At 44.8% G+C, this 15399-nt stretch overlaps 1 protein-coding gene across 1 annotated transcript in view; it reads left to right on the plus strand.

Annotated features, from left to right (window-relative positions):
* The window catches only part of LOC306795234 (uncharacterized protein), a 28087-nt gene extending 15701 nt beyond the window's left edge, over positions 1–12386 (plus strand). Inside the window, exons 7-15 of the mRNA XM_079293677.1 lie at positions 1592–1682; positions 3111–3195; positions 6720–6815; positions 7060–7153; positions 7397–7483; positions 8265–8351; positions 8437–8538; positions 9742–9847; positions 12014–12386. Of these exons, the coding sequence (XP_079149803.1) occupies positions 1592–1682; positions 3111–3195; positions 6720–6815; positions 7060–7153; positions 7397–7483; positions 8265–8351; positions 8437–8538; positions 9742–9847; positions 12014–12285 (1020 nt within the window). The 3' untranslated portion in view covers positions 12286–12386. The remainder of the gene's footprint in view (positions 1–1591; positions 1683–3110; positions 3196–6719; positions 6816–7059; positions 7154–7396; positions 7484–8264; positions 8352–8436; positions 8539–9741; positions 9848–12013) is intronic.
* Positions 12387–15399: the final 3013 nt, after the last annotated feature.

Raw genomic sequence — 15399 nt, forward strand, 5'->3', positions numbered from 1 at the left:
GTGTGTGTGTGTGTGTCCGTCTCTCGACACCGTCGAGGCTTCCTGTCCGTCTCTCGACACCGTCTAGGCTTCCTGTCCGTCTCTCGACACCGTCTAGGCTTCCTGTCCGTCTCTCGACACCGTCTTGCTTCCTGTCCGTCTCTCGACACCGTCTAGGCTTCCTGTCCGTCTCTCGACACCGTCTTGCTTCCTGTCCGTCTCTCGACACCGTCTTGCTTCCTGTCCGTCTCTCGACACCGTCTGGCTTCCTGTCCGTCTCTCGACACCGTCTTGCTTCCTGTCCGTCTCTCGACACCGTCTAGGCTTCCTGTCCGTCTCTCGTCACCGTCTAGGCTTCCTGTCCGTCTCTCGACACCGTCTTGCTTCCTGTCCGTCTCTCGACACCGTCTGGCTTCCTGTCCGTCTCTCGACACCTTCTGACTTCCTGTCCGTCTCTCGACAGCGTCTTGCTTCCTGTCCGTCTCTCGACACCGTCTTGCTTCCTGTCCGTCTCTCGACACAGTCTGGCTTCCTGTCCGTCTCTCGACACCGTCTGGCTTCCTGTCCGTCTCTCGACACCGTCTAGGCTTCCTGTCCGTCTCTCGACACCGTCTAGGCTTCCTGTCCGTCTCTCGACACCGTCTAGGCTTCCTGTCCGTCTCTCGACACCGTCTAGGCTTCCTGTCCGTCTCTCGACACCGTCTAGGCTTCCTGTCCGTCTCTCGACACCGTCTGGCTTCCTGTCCGTCTCTCGACACCGTCTGGCTTCCTGTCTCTCAGCTCCGAGCCCGTTGGTTCCTCCTGAAGACGTAGTTCTGTAAAGGATTCATGAAGTGGGGTTGTTGGAGGAACCTCTCCTCAGTCAGTTGTCTGTAGACGAAGATCTATTCTCTCTACCAGACTCCATTGAAATCATTTCACCTCTCAGAACGGGGGGGGGGGGGGTTGCTGGTCGACCGCTGCTTTGATCGGTTAGTTAGTTTGGGCATCGAAGGCTTCATTCAACATTGGCAAAGAAGAAAACGTAACCAGCCTGCAGGAAAAGTGACATTTCAACCAGTAGTGTCTTTAATTATGATTTCTAGCTGATATATTATATCACCTATAATATCCTGATGAAGGATCTGAAATATGTCCTATATGTCATGTTAAATATGATTTGGTTCTCTGGTGTTTGTAATACGGAGAACGTGGCCCAATAGTTATGTTTAAATGGTAGTTTTGGGGTTTTCAGGCTCGTTCTCTTTCATTGTCCAGACAAAGAAACCCAGAGACTGTTATCGATCAGCAGAAGGTCTTATACTCTTTCATCAGCGTCTCGCTGGAGCTCGCCTCGTCCTTCGTGCTGCAGCTGCTACTTTATAAAAGAAGGGAATAGATTGGTTTTGATTTTTGTCCTTTTTGTGAGTTTGTGCAGGTATTTTTCTATTTTGTGCTCGCAAGGACGTAAAAGAGCTGTAGTGAACAAAAAAGCTGCAGAGTATTCTGGTCTATTTTATGCTCCGTGGGCGTATAAATCTGTGTTTGTGTGAAGCTTATTGAAGTATAAAGCACATTTCTAAATATGATGCAGCATATGGACCACGTATGTCTCTGTCTCTGTGTCCTTCAGGACGTCCTGAACAACCTGGACTCGTGTGATCTGGATGATGATGACCTCATGCTGGATGAAGACCTCCCAGAAGACGCCTCGCTGCACAGCGGTATGTCTGTCTGTGTAAAGACGTCAGAAACTAGCATACGGTCAAATTACAGATCCCACCTAGTTTATATAGGAGCTGTGATGTCTCACATGATGCAACTTAGACAAAATGACCCAAAAACAACCAACAAATTCAGAAGAGTTTGTTTTTAGTTTATCATCTAAAGCAGAGGTCTTCAACAGGGGGTCCGTGACCCCTAGGGTGTCCGCGGGGGTACTGCAGGGGGTCTGCGGAATTTTTGGTGGATTAGACAAATGTTTTTTTTCCCAAACATGAATCTTTCCATTATTTTAATAGTTCAGTAATGTATGCAAGATAACAGGTATGTTTATGCGTGGCAGTGGCACTAATAGGCCATCAGTCATTTTCGTTTCCACATTTATGTTTAAAATGAAACATCAATTTGAATAGCTTGTTTGCATGACTATCATGCAATTAACAGACAATGTTGATATTGGCATTGGTATCAGCTGACAAGGTATGTTTATACATGACAGTGGCACGGCCTCCCTACTCACTGTACCTTGCACATGTTTTTAAAATAAAAACATGAATATATGAACCTGTGTATTATTAGCATTGATTATTATTATTAGTATTATTAGCATTGCTTAGCATTGAATGCACAATAACAGGGTATGTTTATGGCACCAGGCCCAATTTAATATAAAACACAATATATATAACGGGGGTCCCTGCTCCATCTCTCTATCAGTTTGGGGGTGCTTGGCCTGAAAAATGTTGAAGACCTCTAATCTAAAGTAATAATGAGTGGGACAGAACATGATGAATGTCCATGTAACAAACATATTATTAGACAATTACTTTATATTTTAGTGTTTGACAGATAGTCAGGACTTGGGACAACACGCTAGAAACCAGGACAATTCCAGACAAACAGGGACATCTGGTCACTTAGTGGAGGATCTAAAACAGTTTGGTTCATGTTAGCTAACCATTCTGTTTAGTAGCTGAAATAGCCTTGTTCAAGTTACTTACAGTTCACTTTAGGAGCTAATAAATTGTGATTTAGGTTAGCTAGCAGTTCACTTTAGGAGCTAATAAAGTGTGGTTTAGGTTAGCTAGCAGTTCACTTTAGGAGCTAATAAAGTGTGGTTTAGGTTAGCTAGCAGTTCACTTTAGGAGCTAATAAAGTGTGGTTTAGGTTAGCTAACGGTTCACTTTCGGAGCTAATAAAGTGTGGTTTAGGTTAGCTAACGGTTCACTTTCGGAGCTAATAAAGTGTGGTTTAGGTTAGCTAACGGTTCACTTTCGGAGCTAATACAGTGTGGTTAGGTTAGCTAACGGTTCACTTTCGGAGCTAATACAGTGTGGTTAGGTTAGCTAACGGTTCAGTTGAGACAATAATGATATTGAGATAATAATGATGACCCCTGTTTGATCATGCTTGTGGTCTGAACCCTGCAGATGGAGACGGGATCGCCCACATGGCTCAGTGGAGGATGAGGCAGCTCTGCTGGGGAACACAGGACGTCCACACTGACGGTGAAAGGTGAGGGAAGGTACAGCGTAAAGGAAAAACCCTGCTCAAACATATTGTAGGTTCCTCCCAATCATACCGTTGTTGCTGCCAACGTTTAAACCTATTGTGGCAAGCAGAGAGGTGAAAGAGTGAGCGTAGATCAACGGGCTTCTTACTGTCAGTAGTAAATGTTGACTGCTCAGGTCAGAGGGTCAGTTAAAGGTTGAAAGGTTTGTCCTGGTTGTTGGTTTTTTAGGGGAAAGGTCATGAATGCATCACACCAAAGGTGTCTTGCTCTTCATTTGAGCATGGCTGTGTGCATGGAAGGTCACAGGTCATAGGAGTCACTGAGATCAATGTATTTTATTTTTTGTGGGATATTCTGGAGCTAAATATTAACATGAAATATATATTTTTATTATTACAGCCCACCACAGAATATCTTGCATATTTACAGTCTTAATAATTCAGTGACTTTCTGAAACTATCTCTAAAGAATATTAATTGTGGTGCAGAAGCTTATGGCTTCATGTATTTCACAAGTCAGTCATCATGTGAAGGCTGCGTGACATTTAAGACCGTTGAGTAGAGTTAAGATAGTTATTAGATAGTCATTAGATGGTTATGATAGTCATTAGACAGTTATGATAGAGTCATTAGATAGTCATTCGATAGTTATGTTAGAGTCATTAGATAGAGTCATTAGATAGTTATGATAGTCATTGGATAGTTATGATAGAGTCATTAGATAGTTATGATAGTCATTGGACAGTTATGATAGAGTCATTAGATAGAGTCATTAGACAGTTATGATAGAGTCATTAGACAGTTATGATAGTCATTAGACAGTTATGATAGTCATTAGATAGTTATGATAGAGTCATTAGATAGAGTCATTAGACAGTTATGATAGAGTCATTAGACAGTTATGATAGTCATTAGATAGTTATGATAGAGTCATTAGATAGTTATGTTAGAGTCATTAGATAGTCATTAGATAGTTATGATAGTCATTAGATAGTTATGATAGTCATTAGACAGTTATGATAGAGTCATTAGATAGAGTCATTAGACAGTTATGATAGAGTCATTAGACAGTTATGATAGTCATTAGATAGTTATGATAGAGTCATTAGACAGTTATGTTAGAGTCATTAGATAGAGTCATTAGATAGTTATGATAGTCATTGGATAGTTATGATAGAGTCATTAGACAGTTATGATAGTCATTAGATAGTTATGTTAGAGTCATTAGATAGAGTCATTAGATAGTTATGATAGTCATTGGATAGTTATGATAGAGTCATTAGACAGTAATGATAGAGTCATTAGACAGTTATGATAGAGTCATTAGATAGTTATGATAGAGTCATTAGACAGTTATGATAGAGTCATTAGATAGTCATTAGTCAGTTATGATAGAGTCATTAGATATAGTCATTAGATAGTTATGATAGTCAGATAGTTATGATGGAGTCATTAGATATAGTCATTAGATATAGTCATTAGATAGTTATGATAGTCAGATAGTTATGATAGAGTCATTAGATAGTTATGATAGTCATTAGATCGTTATGATAGTCATTAGATAGAGTCATTAGATAGTTATGATAGTCATTAGATAGTTATGATAGTCATTAGATAGTCATTAGATCGTTATGATAGTCATTAGATCGTTATGATAGTCATTAGATAGTTATGATAGTCATTAGATAGAGTCATTAGATCGTTATGATAGTCATTAGATAGAGTCATTAGATCGTTATGATAGTCATTAGATCGTTATGATAGTCATTAGATAGAGTCATTAGATAGTTATGATAGTCATTAGATAGTTATGAGAGTCATTAGATAGTCATTAGATATAGTCATTAGATAGTTATGATAGTCATTAGATAGTTATGATATAGTCATTAGATAGTTATGATATAGTCATTAGATAGTTATGATATAGTCATTAGATAGTTATGATATAGTCATTAGATAGTTATGAGAGTCATTAGATAGAGTCATTCGATAGAGTCATTAGATAGTTATGATAGTCATTACATAGAGTCATTAGATAGTTATGATAGTCATTAGATAGTTATGATAGAGTCATTATAGTTATAATAGTCATTAGATAGTTATGATAGTCATTAGATAGTTATGATAGTCATTAGATAGTTATGATAGTCATTAGATGGTTATGATAGTCATTAGATAGTCATTAGATAGTTATGATAGTCATTAGATGGTTATGATAGTCATTAGATAGTCATTAGATAGTTATGATAGTCATTAGATAGTCATTACATAGTTATGATAGTCATTAGATAGTTATGATAGTCAGATAGTTATGATAGTCATTAGATGGTTATGATAGTCATTAGATAGTCATTAGATAGTTATGATAGTCATTAGATAGTCATTAGATAGTTATGATAGTCATTAGATAGTTATGATAGTCATTAGATGGTTATGATAGTCATTAGATAGTCATTAGATAGTTATGATAGTCATTAGATAGTCATTAGATAGTTATGATAGTCATTAGATAGTTATGATAGTCATTAGATAGTTATGATAGTCATTAGATGGTTATGATAGTCATTAGATAGTCATTAGATAGTTATGATAGTCATTAGATAGTTATGATAGTCATTAGATGGTTATGATAGTCATTAGATAGTCATTAGATAGTTATGATAGTCATTAGATAGTTATGATAGTCATTAGATAGTTATGATAGTCAGATAGTTATGATAGAGTCATTATAGTTATAATAGTCATTAGATAGTTATGATAGTCATTAGATAGTTATGATAGTCATTAGATAGTTATGATAGTCATTAGATAGTTATGATAGTCATTAGATGGTTATGATAGTCATTAGATAGTCATTAGATAGTTATGATAGTCATTAGATGGTTATGATAGTCATTAGATAGTCATTAGATAGTTATGATAGTCATTAGATGGTTATGATAGTCATTAGATAGTCATTAGATAGTTATGATAGTCATTAGATAGTTATGATAGTCATTAGATAGTTATGATAGTCATTAGATGGTTATGATAGTCATTAGATAGTCATTCGATAGTTATGATAGTCATTAGATAGTTATGATAGTCAGATAGTTATGATAGAGTCATTAGATAGTTATGATAGTCATTAGATAGTTATGATAGTCATTAGATAGTTATGATAGTCATTAGATGCATTATATAGTCATTCATTTCTAGGCAGCACCGTCAGCATCCAACCAAATGTCATGTGGTATTTGTTAAATATCAAAAAGGGCTTTTTAAAAACCTTTTACAACTGATGCTGATTTTTAATTTGGACATTTGCTGATGACGCTGTATTAAAAATACCAAATTTAATTGGACGACGCTGATGACAAAGGTTATCCAATGTGTTATTACTGTTCTTATTCAGTATTATAACATAACACAACAAACTTTATTCAAATTGTAAATCGTAATTAACAATTGTATTAATGCTTATTTCTTTAATGAGATGACACGTAGGTATTGAAGGTAGAAACTTACCCATCATGCATCATGTTCAGTGACTTCCACAGCTACAAGCTGACTGAGGATTCTGGGAATAAGAGGACGGACGTGAGCGTGGACAGCGACCTCATCCTGGACCTCTGTCCTCCGAGGTGACTTAAAAACAAACACAACACCCTCAGTGTCCCTCTGCATCTAAAGCAAACTATCATGTTTAATAACCACTGAAACCGTCGTCTTTGGTCTTCATTCCCTCCGTCTACAATCAATACTGTGTAGCCAGACAACATTTTTAGATTCGGGTTATGTGCCACTAGTATTTAGGCCGTTGTTTTTCCTGCTGGTCCCTGAACGCAGCACGTGACTCATTCTGTCTCTGGTCCTTCACCTCCCCAGGTCTCCTGGTCTGGGTCTGGATGTGGAGGAGCTGGCTGAAGACTGTTCTGCAGTCAGATCACAGCTGGAGTACCTGCAGAGGTTACTGCTTCAGGTAGTAGTAGTAGTAGTAGTAGTAGTAGTAGTAGTAGTAGTAGTAGTAGTAGTAGTAGTAGTAGTAGTAGTAGCAGCAGCATTCATTTCAGTCTTAAACTTCTTTTAAGATGATTCATAAATCTCCATCGCTGTTTAAAAAAGGTTATAATGTTCTGAGGAATCCAATGTTTTCATACATTGTATCAAAATGTGTTGCGTGTTCGATTAATATTAATACTACTATCCTGTTGATGTTGTCCAGGAGGAGGAGGACGTGGACGAGGACACTCTGACCACAGACACTCTGAGTCCAGAGACCAGTGACTCCTCCCACAGCTCCAACACACAGGTTTGAATCTTCTCAACCTTTATTTAAACAGCCGAGGACGACAAAGCACGTTAAGGTTAAAGAGGAGAACGTTCAGGTGCTCCTCCGATGGTCCGGTGTGTTCAAGAGCTTCAACTCGTGTTGTTTTATTGCTTTGAAATCTTCTCAATAATCCGGCTCACTTTACCGGAACAGGAACGAACGCTGATGACGATTAACTTCATTTACCTTCGTCCAACGTCTTTCTGTTAAATGTGACGCCAGCTCAGCAGGTCGTGTGACAAACTCTTTGCAGACTTTCTGAGTTAATGTGAATTTTCAGGAACACATTTTCCCGATTTCTTCTACGCCACATGAATGCAGCACGAAGCTTAGTTTATACTGGAGGTGGTGAAGATGAGATCATTACGATCCCTCTCATCCCGCTGGAGGTTACGGCTCTGCTCCCGTTACACTCGTCCTCTCTTTGTTAGTCTTCTGGAGTTTAAGAGAAGAACAAACGAAGCTCATGGAAGCAGCTCTCCTTCTTCTTCTTCGAGTTATAAAATCCTACATTTCCCAGAATCCCTTTCCACAACCCTGACCTGTGTGTGTGTGTGTGTGTGTGTGTGTGTGTGTGTGTGTGTGTGTGTGTGTGTGTGTGTGTGTGTGTGTGTGTGTGTGTGTGTGTGTGTGTGTGTGTGTGTGTGTGTGTGTGTGTGTGTGTGTGTGTGTGTGTGTGTGTGTGTGTGTGTGTGTGTGTGTGTGTGTGTGTGTGTGTGTGTGTGTGTGTGTGTGTGTGTGTGTGTGTGTGTGTGTGCAGGTGCAGGTTCTCCTGCAGGAGGTGCAGCAGCTCAGAGAGGAGCTGAGAAGCCGAGACCGAGCCATCGCACACCTCACCCTGCAGCTGGTGTGTCTCATCTTCATCGTCATCATCTTCATCATCAACGTCCAGCTGTTGTTGTTTACAAACATCTGTGTCTCCTTGTGAGCAGACTGTTCCCACGGCGACCACAAGGTGTCATTGCCAGGAGACGATGACGGGGAACAGGACGGACGGACAGACGCAGACGAGTGAGACGGAGAGAGAGAGTGCTGTGAGAACACACACACACACATACACACACAGAGACACACACACACACACACACATCTACACACACACACACACACACAGAGACACACACAGACAGAGACACACACACATCTACACACACACACACACACAGAGACACACAGACAGAGAGACACACACATCGACACACACACACATCTACACACACAGAGACACACACAGACAGAGACACACACACATCTACACACACAGACACACACACACATCTACACACACACACACACACATCTACACACACAGAGACACACACAGACAGAGACACACACACATCTACACACACACACACACACAGAGACACACAGACAGAGAGACACACACATCTACACACACAGACACACACACACATCTACACACACACACACACACATCTACACACACAGAGACACACACAGACAGAGACACACACACATCTACACACACAGACACACACACACATCTACACACACACACACACACATCTACACACACAGAGACACACACAGACAGAGAGACACACACACACACACACACACACATCTACACACAGAGACACGTACACACACACACAGACTATATTGATTATTATTTCATCTTTATCATCAAACATGATCACCAGAAGTCGATTTTTTCTTTTTTTATTCAACCTCCTTCTATATTTCTATATTTTATATTTATTCATCGTCTGTCTCTTCCTCGAAAGCACATCGATGTATAGATGAAGTTAGTTTGAGACGTCTCAGAGCATCTGGTTTACTCCTGTCACCTGAAAGGGTTTCTGGGTAATGTAGTTGTGTAGAGTTACTGTGAACTGTTGAGTGTTTTTATTCCCTTAAAGAAGACAAAAGTCAGAATCCAGAGTCTCCTGTCGTCTGTCCTGTAGATTTCTGTTGATGTTATGAGTCAGTGTCTCCTCTTCTCTGTCTCCTCTTCTCTGTCTCCTCTTCTCTGTCTCCTCATCTCTGTCTCCTCATCTCTGTCTCCTCATCTCTGTCTCCTCTTCTCTGTCTCCTCATCTCTGTCTCCTCTTCGCTGTCTCCTCATTGCTGTCTCCTCTTCTCTGTTTCTCTCTGTCTCCTCTTCTGTCTCTCTCTGTCTCCTCATCTCTGTCTCATTGTCTCCTTGTCTCCTCCTCTCTATCTCCTTGTCTGTGTCTCCTCCTCTCTATCTCCTTGTCTCCTCTCCTCAGACCCTCCCTCCTCTTCCTTTCCTCTCTCCTCCCTGGCAGTATCAGCGCTCCAGTCCTTACAGGTTGAGGTCGAAGCCCAGCATCCCCCCCCACCTCGCTAGAAAGAGTGAGTCGTACCCCCCCCCCCCCCCGTTCTTCATCCTCCTCCTCCTCATCGTTTATAATAATAACAATAATGTATCTTTAGTTGTTTGAAGTATGAATGAAGTTCCAGAGGAAGACGGAGTGAAGAACAAAGCACGAATATAACAACATGTGTTTGAGTTAAACGAGTTGAATCAGAACTATTCCTGCTCTGAAGATTACACGAATAATATTCATTTAATAACTTCAGCTTTGACATTTCAAGGACCCAGATCGTCCGTGAAGATCAGAGACGTTTCTAATAATAAATAGTCTATTCTGCTCCCTTCACTCCTCCTTCCTCTACGTGTGTCCTTAAGCTAGTCAGGAACATGTGTTCACTTCTCCTCGTCCGTGTGCATGCTTCCTACCTTGCTTCCTTTTTCTTACCTCCTCATCACGTTCACTCTGTCCGTCTCACGCTGAGGACAGAAGTCATGTTGTTTGTCGTCTCCTCTAACCTTCCTCTGTGTCTCCTTGTCTCCTCCTCTTCCTCTCTGCTCTCGTCCAGGAGTGGAAAACTTAGTGCTTTACTTCAGTGACACAGCGCGGTACGGTACCACCTTTTTATCTCCTCCTCCTCCCTCTGCCCTCCTCCTCCCTCCTCCTCCCTCTGCCCTCCTCTTCCTCCTCCCTCTGCCCTCCTCTTCCTCCTCCCTCTGCCCTCCTCTTCCTCCTCCCTCTGCCCTCCTCTTCCTCCTCCCTCTGCCCTCCTCCTCCTCCTCCCTCTGCCCTCCTCCTCCTCCTCCCTCTGCCCTCCTCCTCCTCCTCCCTCTGCCCTCCTCCTCCTCCTCCCTCTGCCCTCCTCCTCCCTCTGCCCTCCTCTTCCTCCTCCCTCTGCCCTCCTCTTCCTCCTCCCTCTGCCCTCCTCTTCCTCCTCCCTCTGCCCTCCTCTTCCTCCTCCCTCTGCCCTCCTCCTCCTCCTCCTCCCTCTGCCCTCCTCTTCCTCTTGCTGCTGCATCATCTATGAATGTTGGACTCAGAGACTCGGGCTGCAGTACCGCCGGCCGCCTCCAGGGGTCGCTGTTCCCCACAGAATAAGCCGTTTGTTCTCCAGAACGTGAACTCTGAGTCGCCTCCTGCTGGATGCTTTCTCGTCTACTGAGTCACGTTGAGACTCAAACCAGCAGTGAATGTTTCTGCATGTATAGAATGTCACCAGAGCGTTGACAGGACACACACACACACACACCCCCCACACACACACACACACACCCCACACACACACACACACACACCCCACACACACACACACACACCCCCCACACACACACGCACACCCCACACACACCCCACACACACACCCCCCACACACACACGCACACCCCACACACACCCCACACACACACCCCCCCCACACACACACACACACACACCCCACACACACGCACACCCCACACACACCCCACACACACCCCACACACACACACACACCCCACGCACACACACACACACACACACACACCCCCCACCCACACACACACACACACACCCCACACACACACCCCCCCCCCCACACCCACACACACGCACGCACGCGCGCGCACCCCCCCCCCACACACACACACACACACACACACATGCACACCCACACACACACACGCACACACGCACACACATGCACACCCACACACGCACACACGCACACACATGCACACCCACACACACACACGCACACACACACATGCACACACACACACACACACACATCAAAGTCTGAAAATGACCGGCCATTGTTCCTCTTCTTCTCTCTGAAGCTTGATGGCGGTTTGGTTCCGCTCTCAGTTCGTCGTCTCTCTGTATTATAATCCAGCGCTGCAGCTCAGCCATCAGGTTTGTGAGTCGGTGACTTTCTGCAGCTCAGAAACCATCAACATGAGAATCTGAGAGATCGTTTGTGTCAGAACTCATCTGCTTTGTGTTTAAACTATTGGGACATTTAGGAAAAGATGCTGGTTTGGATTCAAATAACTACAGAAGTGCTGTTACTGACGTACAGGAGTCACGTGACATCAGCGGTGAATTCTGGTTTCACACCAGGAACAGACGTCGGATCTGTCTTTGTTGTCCTCCCGGACCCTCGATGCGTGTCCTCAGTGCAGACTGGTCTCTGGGTCACGTTCCTCCTTCTTGTCTCTCTTGTTTCCAGTCACAGATATTTCACCCCTCCAGCCAGGACGACCAGGAACCAGTGACGCTCCAAGCTCCGCCTCCAGCCGCCCCCTGCTCCGCCCCCGCCCGACCCCAGATCCCCGCAGACCACATGACCGAGGGAGGAAAGGGACCAAGGAAAGAGGAAGAAGGAGAGAGGAAGGAGAGGAGGAGAGCCTCCAACAGATCCCTGCAGCCCCCCCAGCCCTCCAAACTCCACCTCTTCACGTCTCAGGTCAGCAGACCGGCGTCCGGCCCGCTGCCTCGTGACCCGGAGAGCAACCAGGTCAAACTCAAAATGGCGGCCTTCAGCTCCGGCCTGTCCCGCCTCCCCAAACCAAAGAGCCACTGAGCCGTCGGCCCGCCTTCCTAACGCGCAGCGACGACGACGTCCAATCAGCTGCAGGAATCGGTGACGATCGACTTCCTGTCTCCCTAAATTGTGATTCTGAGGTTGAAATACATCCACTTACGTTATTTATTGTTAATATGTTGAGCACTGTGGCTGAGAATAAAGGTTTACACGCTTTATTCTACAGGTCCCACAGTGATTTCCTACGAAGCTGTAACTTATTGATGGAGACGGCGTCTACGGAGGTGTGATGGAGGAACTAACAGTAGTGAATCGGCTCTTTCTGTTCTCTTAAACGCGTTGTTTATCGTTGAGCTCATTACTGTGATGAAGCTGCACATTTAATCCACTTCATAGGAACTCAGCTGCGTAGATTAGTTTCCTTCTTTCTGCAGAAACACGGAATATGATATTAAATCAAGAGCACAAATTATTCATGTTTTTATTTCATCCATGAAACCTCCGTAGGACTCCAGCGCCACTTTAAAATAATTACTGCAGGAATGAATACATTACCTTTTAGTTTGAAGAGATGTTCTCTCAACTATCTGTGAAATAAAATAACTCCAATTAGTACAAAATATAGCCGTTAAGTTTACACGAGATTACAGGACCAGTAAAATACAGCAAACCTTTTTAAACGATGCTCTTTGGTATTTATTTACCTCTCTGACTCACTTCCTGTCTTATTGACTTCCGGTCTTATTGACTTCCTGTCTGAATGACTTCCGGTCTTATTGACTTCCTGTCGGAATGACTTCCTGTCTTATTGACTTCCTGTCTGAATGACTTCCTGTCTGAATGACTTCCTGTCTGACCTTAAGTCGACCGTGTGAGACTCGTGGAACATCCCTCCTCCTCCACTCTTCCTCCTCCCTTCTCCTCCACTCTTCCTCCTCCCTTCTCCTCCACTCTTCCTCCTCCCTCCTCCTCCACTCTTCCTCCTCCCTCCTCCTCCACTCTTCCTCCTCCCTTCTCCTCCACTCTTCCTCCTCCCTCCTCCTCCACTCTTCCTCCTCCCTCCTCCTCCACTCTTCCTCCTCCCTCCTCCTCCACTCTTCCTCCTCCCTTCTCCTCCACTCTTCCTCCTCCCTCCTCCTCCACTCTTCCTCCTCCCTCCTCCTCCACTCTTCCTCCTCCCTTCTCCTCCACTCTTCCTCCTCCCTCCTCCTCCACTCTTCCTCCTCCCTCCTCCTCCACTCTTCCTCCTCCCTTCTCCTCCACTCTTCCTCCTCCCTTCTCCTCCACTCTTCCTCCTTCCCTCCTCCTCCACTCTTCCTCCTCCCTCCTCCTCCACTCTTCCTCCTTCCCTTCTCCTCCACTCTTCCTCCTTCCCTCCTCCTCCACTCTTCCTCCTTCCCTCCTCCACTATTCCTCCTTCCCTCCTCCTCCACTCTTCCTCCTTCCCTTCTCCTCCACCCTTCCTCCTTCCCTCCTCCTCCACTCTTCCTCCTTCCCTCCTCCTCCACTCTTCCTCCTTCTCTCCTCCTCCACTCTTCCTCCTTCCCTTCTCCTCCACTCTTCCTCCTTCCCTCCTCCTCCACTCTTCCTCCTCCCTCCTCCTCCACTCTTCCTCCTCCCTTCTCCTCCACTCTTCCTCCTCCCTCCTCCTCCACTCTTCCTCCTCCCTCCTCCTCCACTCTTCCTCCTCCCTCCTCCTCCACTCTTCCTCCTCCCTTCTCCTCCACTCTTCCTCCTTCCCTCCTCCTCCACTCTTCCTCCTCCCTCCTCCTCCACTCTTCCTCCTTCCCTTCTCCTCCACTCTTCCTCCTTCCCTCCTCCTCCACTCTTCCTCCTTCCCTCCTCCACTCTTCCTCCTTCCCTCCTCCTCCACTCTTCCTCCTTCCCTTCTCCTCCACCCTTCCTCCTTCTCTCCTCCTCCACTCTTCCTCCTTCCCTTCTCCTCCACTCTTCCTCCTTCCCTTCTCCTCCACTCTTCCTCCTTCCCTCCTCCTCCACTCTTCCTCCTTCCCTTCTCCTCCACCCTTCCTCCTTCCCTCCTCCTCCACTCTTCCTCCTTCCCTCCTCCTCCACTCTTCCTCCTTCCCTTCTCCTCCACTCTTCCTCCTTCCCTTCTCCTCCACTCTTCCTCCTTCCCTCCTCCTCCACTCTTCCTCCTTCCCTTCTCCTCCACCCTTCCTCCTTCTCTCCTCCTCCACTCTTCCTCCTTCCCTCCTCCTCCACTCTTCCTCCTTCCCTTCTCCTCCACTCTTCCTCCTTCCCTCCTCCTCCACTCTTCCTCCTTCCCTTCTCCTCCACCCTTCCTCCTTCCCTCCTCCTCCACTCTTCCTCCTTCTCTCCTCCTCCACTCTTCCTCCTTCCCTCCTCCTCCACTCTTCCTCCTCCCCTTCTCCACCCAGGACACCAGGACTTTCCTCTCAAACATCTGTACGGTCAGAGACGTTCTTGAATCGTCTCGTTGTCGCCCTCTTGTGTTCGTTTTGTGCCTGACATCGGGTTTGGTTTCTAGTTTACGTCTCTGATTCCTTTTTTGGATCCGTGACGGATCCGTTCTCTGCTCTTTGCTCCTGCATGAGTCGATCAATGTGTCCGTCCGCTTCCTGATGAAACGCTTCTGAAGCCTTTTGAATCACTGTTTGTTATCAGAGATGCTGAACGCTCACACAAGAGGTCAAAGGTCTTAGTATGTTCACACCAATGTAAGTCCACTTACTGAAGAACCAGTGGACTAAAGTGACAGGAGGGCCAGATGTCTGCTGCAGTACCACGTTAGTCCACAGGGGCCGCCAGACGCAACATGGTGAAAGTAGCTCGTAGAACCTTTAAGTATTTCTATTTAAGAGTCTCATTTGTCTGATATACTCACAATCTTAACTCCACCTCGGCCAACCACCACATAGAGTGAACTTAATATATTATTATGATTGATGCATTTACATGCTGTCATATTAATAAAACATGATCCAGCAGCACTAGGTAACGAGTTACCCGTGTTACTTTGAGTACATTCTGTTGCTGAAATGCAGAATGTTTTACTTATTTTAAAGATCTTCATCCTCACCGCCGGTCTG

Source organism: Melanostigma gelatinosum (genome assembly GCF_949748355.1).
Source record: "Melanostigma gelatinosum genome assembly, chromosome: 21".
In the NCBI taxonomy this organism is placed as follows: Eukaryota; Metazoa; Chordata; class Actinopteri; order Perciformes; family Zoarcidae; genus Melanostigma; species Melanostigma gelatinosum.